Source organism: Notolepis coatsorum (genome assembly GCF_963971535.1).
Source record: "Notolepis coatsorum genome assembly, chromosome: 8".
In the NCBI taxonomy this organism is placed as follows: Eukaryota; Metazoa; Chordata; class Actinopteri; order Aulopiformes; family Paralepididae; genus Notolepis; species Notolepis coatsorum.
In genome coordinates, this window is record NC_140172.1 from 123,918,279 (window position 1) to 123,926,641 (window position 8,363).

The 8,363-nt window shown below is 39.4% G+C and overlaps 2 protein-coding genes across 3 annotated transcripts in view; both read left to right on the forward strand.

Annotated features, from left to right (window-relative positions):
- Nucleotides 1-8,363, forward strand: part of gabrb2b (gamma-aminobutyric acid type A receptor subunit beta2b) — a gene marked incomplete at both ends in the record, with an annotated part of 205,764 nt that overhangs the window by 17,082 nt on the left and 180,319 nt on the right. The window lies entirely within an intron of this gene.
- Nucleotides 3,444-4,337, forward strand: LOC311233257 (corrinoid adenosyltransferase MMAB-like). Its single transcript, XM_084320194.1, has one exon. The coding sequence runs from the start codon at nt 3,465-3,467 to the stop codon at nt 4,164-4,166; it is 702 nt and encodes a 233-aa protein (XP_084176320.1). The 5' UTR covers nt 3,444-3,464; the 3' UTR covers nt 4,167-4,337.

Here is an 8,363-nt window from a genome sequence, read left to right on the forward strand (position 1 = left end):
CCGTGCTGCGTCGCAGCATGGCCGACCCGGGTTCGATTCCCGGACCTGGCGTTCCTTGCCGAATGTCTTCCCCTACTCTGTCTCCCATTCTTCCTCTCTCTCTCTCTCTCTCTCTCTCTCTACCGGACTGCTCGGTAGTAAAAAGCTAAAATATATATATTTTACTCCAGTGTTAACAAACATTACCAATTACAGAAAATACAATTTAAATATATATATATATACTCCGCCCTAGTCTTTTAGCTTTTTAGGATAGTTTTAATGGCTCATTTGATCGTTTTTTTTTTAATAATCTACAATGGTTAGGGACTCTGTTTGCAGTAGTTAGCAGTCAATTACAGACATAGATGCAATTGGATACACAATCCATTAATCATACAGCACAGAGCTGACATTTCAAAGTTCATTCCAATTAATGTTTTGAGTTACCTACAGTACTTACTAGATACCTTATTGGGCCTACCTTGGAACAGCAGGGTTTACTTGATCAGAATTTGGGGGCCCCAAATTTGCCCAATAGGCCCGTTCAGTAATTTGGTCTTAACTAAAAGAAGGACAGAGCTTATCATCATGCAATTAACATCTACCTTTGCTCTTTAGTATGTATCTATGCTGTATCTTTAGATATTTTATCATAAAACCATACATACTATTATGTAGCCAACTAGGCAAATATATGTTAATATGATACATATTAATTTTTCACTGAGCTGGCCGACCCGTAGTATCTCGGGGACCGTGCTGTGGAAATGGAACATGGTTTATATTTGAAGTGAAGCTACTGTACACTGAAGCCTCACAGTGCTGATGCTCGTTTGCTGTGGTTATTGACACTCGGACAGTTACAACGCATGAGTGACGTCTTTCCGCGTCCCATAGATATACAGGGGCCACGCATGGAGAAGCTTGAATAGTCAGGGGGTCGCCTCAGTGGTGCGAGTCTGGTCACCAACACGTGTGTCATCACAACACAACACAACACAACACAATACAATACAATACAATACAATACAATACAATACAATACAATACAACACAACACAGACACATACATTCAAACACACAAGTACAATCACGTGTCTTGATATATACACATATACACATATACACATGCATACACACACACACACACACACACACACACACACACACACACACACACACACACACACACACACACACACACACACACACACACACACACACACACACACACACACACACACACACACACACACACACAGACAGACAGACAGACAGACAGACAGACAGACAGACAGACAGACAGACAGACAGACAGACAGACAGACAGACAGACAGACAGACAGACAGACAGACAGACAGACAGGCAGGCAGGCAGGCAGGCAGGCAGGCAGGCAGGCAGGCAGGCAGGCAGGCAGGCAGGCAGGCAGGCAGGCAGACAGACAGACAGACAGACAGACAGACAGACAGACAGACAGACAGACAGACAGACAGACAGACAGACAGACAGACAGACAGACAGACAGACAGACAGACAGACAGACAGACAGACAGACAGACAGACAGACACTTCATGACAGACACTTCATTCACAGACTTTAATCTATTACTAGTCTCCGGTCAAGTTTTATCATAAACCGGTAATGTGAAGTTGGCCCTCGGGGGAAAGAGCGTGTTGAGGTTGTGTAAGAGAGGAGAAGAGCGTGTTGAGGTTTGTGTGTTGAGGTTGTGTAAGAGATGAGAAGAATGTGTTGAGGTTCTGTATAAGAGGAGAAGAGTGTGTTAAGGTTGTGTAAGAGAGGAGAATAATGTGTTGAGGTTGTGTATGAGAGTAGAAGAGTGTGTTGAGGTTGTGTAAGAGAGGATAAGAGTGTGTTGAGGTTGTGTATGAGAGTAGAAGAGTGTGTTGAGGTTGTGTAAGAGAGGAGAAGAGTGTGTTGAGGTTGTGTAAGAGAGGAGAAGAGTGTGTTGAGGTTGTGTAAGGGGCATAGAGGAGAGAAGTGTGTGTTGAGGTTGTGGGGGTGGATCTTTGACTTGATGTTGTAAAGGAGTATGGGGTGACCGTGGCTCAGGAGGTAGATCGGTCGACTGGTAATCAGAGGGTTCCCGGTTCGATTCCCGCTCCTCCTCATGGGGAGTGAGTTGAAGTGTCCTTGAGCAAGACACTTAACCCCTAAATTGCTCCCGATGAGCAGGTTGGCACCTTGCATGGTTGCCTTCCGCTGTGGGTGTGTGAATGGGTGAATGTGAGTAATACAATTGTAAAGCGCTTTGGATAAAAGCTGCTATATAAATGTACCATTTACCATTCACCATACACCAACAACTTTAAAACATAGATTAGGCGATATTAACGCTAACATTGAAGTGGATGATGGGCATTCAAGGGGGTAAAAAGGAAAACACGGCAGGCTCTGAAAGTGTTAACCTCTTAAGCCTATGTAGGCAAATGTTTTTCTTAACATGCGAGACGAGACTATAGGGAGGTGTAGTGGTTATGTCATTGTTGTTTCCGGCCGGTCCACCTCGCTTGAAATCGCAATGCCTTTCACCATTGTCCATTTCTAAATCGTCTCCTTTAAAACAAATAAAGCATTGTAGTAATTGTAATGGTACATAATTCACCCACGGAACTATTGTTAGGAACATTCTAGAACATCAGTTCCGCCCGAACATTCTGGAACGTTTGTGATGATGTCATGGCAGACCATTCTAGAACCTTAGTCCTGCCCGAACATTGTGGAACGTTGGTGAGGATGTCATAGTAGCACATGCTGGAACATTGGTGATAATGTCATAGTAGTACCTTCTAGAACCTCTAACATTCTTATTTAAGCTTTCCAGTAACGTATTCACCCACGGTACAATTGTTAGGAACATTCTAGAACCTTAGTACTGCCCGAACATTCTGGAACGTTTGTGATGATGTCATAGTAGTACATTCTGGAACGTTGGTGATGATGTCATAGTAGAACCTTCTAGAACATCGAACATTCTTATTTAATTCTGTTTAGCTTTCCAGTAACGTACTGTATCGTGTAGGTGTACTCAATAAATACTATTCGCTCTGCCTCGAGCCACCGTCTCCGACTCCCATCTCTCAGCACTACAACGTCAAATTTTATTTCTGTAGTATTAGGTTATATTTGTATAGGAACCTTTGTGCGGTAGGAACCTTGATGTGTGACGGGGGGAAGTTAAATAAAGGATGCACGGACTCGAAAGCTATCGTCTGTGTCATATCGTCTCTTGATTATAACAAACCTAAGATCTCATGATTATAACTCAACATGGTGTCAGAAGCGGGATTGAACATTAGATATAGCGTTAAGTAGTATAGACTTTAGAGTAGGCTGCTACAGTAACGTTACTACTAGTTTGAGTTTGAGTTTAGAGACAGCAGGGTAGCTAGCGCTAACGGCGCGAAAGCGGAAGTGTGAGTCAGTTTCAATTCACCTCTGTGTATTGCGAATGCTAAAAACATGGCTTCACTGGTTACGAAACCCTCGCATCTATTTTGTATTCAAAGGACATTCAAATGTCTAAACGTGCACTGGACAAAGAAGGCATTTGGTTTGGTGAACAGAAGTTATGCCACCGAAGGGGACAGCAACAGGACGCCCAAAATATACACCAAAACTGGAGACAAAGGTTTCTCAAGCACATTCACAGGAGAGAGGAGGCCAAAAGAAGACCATGTGTTTGAGGCGTTGGGAGCTACAGATGAACTGTCATCGGCTATTGGCTTGGCCAGAGAGTTCTGCTTTGATAAAGACCACACGTTCACATATCAGCTAGACAAGATACAGTGTATTTTACAAGACGTGGGCTCAAATATCGCTACCCCTCGTTCATCCGCAAGAGACAGTCACATAAAGAAAACCAAATTTACCCCTCAGCCAGTGTCAGACCTGGAGGGCTGGATTGATACATTCTCAGAGGAACTCTCACCATTGATCAACTTCATATTACCTTCTGGAGGAAAGAGCAGCGCTGCTCTGCACGTGGCTCGGACTGTCTGTCGCAGAGCAGAACGCAGTGTTGCTCCTATTGTGCGCTCAGGTGAAGCAGATCCAGATATTGCAAAGTTTTTGAACAGATTGAGTGACTACCTGTTCACAGTGGCTAGATATGCAGCCATGAAAGAAGGGAATAAAGAAAAGATCTACAAAAGACCAGAATGACAGAACTCGGGTCGGGTGAGGAGGACAACATTGTGGGATTTTGGGACAAAACTGCTCAAAGACTGCATTTGTCCAAATTGAAAAATCATACTTTCTGATTGAAGATCGGGATTGAAAACCCTCAATTTGTTTGTACAGTCAGATGTAATATTTATCCTGATAAGCTGTAAATAAAAATTAATAATAATAAAAAAAAAGAAGAGAAAAAAAAGAACAGAGTGAGAAATGGGGCAGAATAATCCTCACACTCTGCAGAAGGGCTGGGCAGTCTACCCCACCCTTCTCTAAGAAAGAAGTGAAGTTACCGTTCTAATGTGTTGTATAATTGCAAATAACTTTATACCGAAGAAGCGGAAATTATTATTAGTTAGTTAACACATTAACTCATTCAGCGCCATCGCTTAATGCACCAGAGGGTGCTAGAACGCCATCGCTTTAATCAATGGGGAGACTGCGAGATTTGCGAGTGCTTAAAAGTATATCTTATATTATAGCTATGGGTCTAATACACGCGTTGATTGTTAGTGAGTTGCTTCCAGTCAACATGCACAAAACAGATTGTTTTTCATCCATACATTTCCGTTTTATACTGTTTTGAATATGAGTATAGTTTTGGTGATTCTTAGTAATCCCAGGAAAAGACGTATTCCCTTTAGTGGAATACACTAAACACGTTGTCATTTTTCGCCTGATTATCGAATCTTCAGCCTCGCAGATGTAACGTTTTGAACGCAAGTCCTGCCGGAGTATTTAAACCCGCCCGCATGGCTCAGATCGGTCCGGAAAATAAACTACACCATTTCTAATAGCTCAGACCCAAGAAGGGTGTATCCGAAAGCTGCCTACAACATTTGTAACATGTGATGAAAAAGTAATCAAATAATTAACTGTATTAGACACTTGTTAATGATGAATAGGCTTCACTTTAGATTGGCCCCCACGATAGCATCTGCAAATGATTTATAGATGTTTTATGAATGTCTTAACAAATCATTTGTTGAACATGAAAAATAAATGGAGACAATAGTATAGTCGTTTTTTCATATCCATTTTTCAAAGCATCTACAAATGTGTTACTACACATTAAACAACATTATTTAATGATGAACAAATCAAGTACAAACAATGTTGATAATGAGTTATAAATAATGTAGAACTAATCTGTAAATGTTATACAAATATAGTTATAAATGTTTTAATAATCATTTATGAATGTATATAAATGGTTTGTTCATGATTAGTTCATTATCCACTAATGCGTTGTAAATACTTTGTAAATGGTATACAAATATAGTTATATATGATTTAATAATCATTTATGAATGTATATAAATGGTTTGTTCATGATTAGTTCATTATCTACAAATACCTTATAAATGTATTATAACAGGGTGTTATTATAAAGTGCTACCAAAACCCGAGTTTTCTCGTGATTGGCGCTGAACGGTTGGCGAGTTAACCCGACTTTTCTCGTGACTGGCGTTGAATGAGTTAAAGGACTTTCTACATCAGAAGGTGGTCCTATATAAACCTGTTGACGAATACATTTATGTTGTGGTCATGAAGAAATAAACAGTTTTTTTTATTCTGAGTTGACTGAATCGAAAGGGAATTAAGCAGCCCGAACCGCTGAAGCGAAGAGACCGGAAGGTACAGAGGTAAGAATAGCTAGTGTTAGCCATAACACCAGTGGGATTCATCTGAGAAAATCCTATTTGTGACGCGCTCAGTCTCCCCCAAGGTGTATGTCACTGCAGCTGATTTAACTGCTGAAAGATTTCATGAAATTCTGGGTCATTCCTGGGCCATTTCCATTATTTTCCACAAAAGCAATCTGAAAGATACAGTAAACTATCTGCTAGTGCTTCAAATCAATGGGGAGATTCTAATCAAAATGAAGAATTGCAATCGCATATCAAATGAACTAAGGCGGTGTAAACATTTATTATGGGCCCCTTTGAGGCACAAGCAGGTCTCAGGTCAGTGCTGCTGTTCAATGACATACTGCCGGACCATTCTGGAATCCTCAGCTCACAGTCTGCCCGAGGGTTGCAGAGCCCCACCCCCCCCCCAGCCTGCAAACCGTGTCTATACATCCTATATTCATAAATTTTAAGACTCATAATGGACAAATAAAAGTTTATTGCCAACATTTAGATTATTTAATTATTTGTATGTAATATCTTCCCAAAATCACAGTAATAATGTATATGCAGTAAAAACCATTTGAGTTACAGGATATTAAAACTGTTTCATAAAGGATACCAAAGCTTTGGTTCAGTTAACAATAACATACAACATTTTAATTATGTAAAACATAGTTATACATCTCCTGTAGCAGAGGATGACTGAGAAAACAAGTTATACATATCATGTAGCAGAGAATGACTGAGAAAATGAGTTATACATCTCCTGTAGCAGATAATGACTGAGAAAACGAGTTACACACATCTCCTCTGGCGAATCCTGTTGCCTCAGACAGGCTAGAGTCCTGGTGATGGTCGGAGCCAAGGGCAGGCTGGTAGCCCATCAATAGGAGTAATTGAGCCCCACTCCTACTGAAACCACCTCATGGCCAGTCCTTCGTGCCAGTAGCCATCAGGCTCCACAACCATGGGCATGGACTGCTGCCAATAGTTTGGGAATTAACGGCTGGAGAACTTGAGAACTGTTAGGACTGAATTACTAAACTAACTGCACATACTCTGGTGCTGTGTGCTACTGCTACTACAACTATACAAATGTATATTATTATTATTATTATTATTATTATTATTATTATTATTATTATTATTATTATTATTATTATTATTATTATTATTATTATTATTATTATTATTATTATTATTATTATTATTATTATTATTATTATTATTATTATTATTATTATTGATATAATATACTGCCATTCTACTATTATTATTATTATTATTATTATTATTATTATTATTATTATTATTATTATTATTATTATTATTATTATTATTATTATTATTATTATTATTATTATTATTATTATTATTATTATTATTATTATTATTATTATTATTATTATTATTATTATTATTATTATTATTATTATTATTATTATTATGTTCTACTCTATTATTATTATTATAATTTCTATTTATACTATTTCTAGAATTCTTCCCTGTCTGTACCTCCCCTCCCCCATGCTGCTATGGCACCTGGATCTCCCCAAGGGGATTAAGGAAAACTTGACTATTTAAACAATTCAGTTGGAATCGAGTAACCGGGTTGAGGTTTTGATTGGGATACGTTACTATTTTGACAATACACTGTATGAAGAAACAGTTGACGACATCAGCAAAGTCTAAAGGCACGCCGTTCAACCACGGACCCGAAAGGCAATGTGTACCAATTAAGGTAAAGTGTCCACTCTCACATTACATATGCCATTTAGTGGATGCTTTTATCCAAAGTGACTTATAGAGTACCATGAGTGCGCAGTGCGCACACATTTCTGTTGAGCATGGGTGGCCCCCAGTGGAAATGGAATCCTCAACCGTTGCGGTGTTAGTGCCATGCTCCACTCTATGGAGCTACTAGACCGTTCTCCGTCCGGCACACAGATGGCCGCGTTGCCTCTACACATTAATTTGTACTGCTTTTAGGCTTATCAATGAACATGAAAGAAGAGGGCAACATAACTACACATGACAAATAAAGGTTAATCTACTCAAATTAGATGATTATATGTCGTGTGACACGTACACCGCTATACCCGCAGGCAGTCTCAAAACAGTTAGCCCTCTCCGATGTTCAGACAACTTTGACCTGGATAGTCTGAATGGATAATCTTAATTGCGGTCTCCATGTAACCATACTCAATGGACCCATTGGAACCCAGTCTTTCATTGGCTTAATATACGAATAAGTGTCGCAGGGTTCCTCAGTCAGAAGGGTTAGGCTAACGAAGCATCTCCTTTTGCTAAAAAGATTTACAATACAATTGCACGTTCACTTTAAATGTTTTATTTGTTTTATTTCATCCGATATATTGAGAAAAATTGCATCGTAATAAAGCATTTGTGGTGGAAATCGAATGACAATAGACACACTGGACAAATGTCGCTGCTAAATCAACATCGAAAAGATGTCACATCATATGGAAGAAGTATAAGCTGAGTCCAAGTAGAATCTCTTTATTACCAAGTACCTGTACATGTTTAGATG

Excerpts from the sequence above, each read along its gene's own strand:
- LOC311233257 (XM_084320194.1), top strand. The coding sequence starts at position 3,465 with ATGGCTTCACTGGTTACGAAACCCTCGCATCTATTTTGTATTCAAAGG.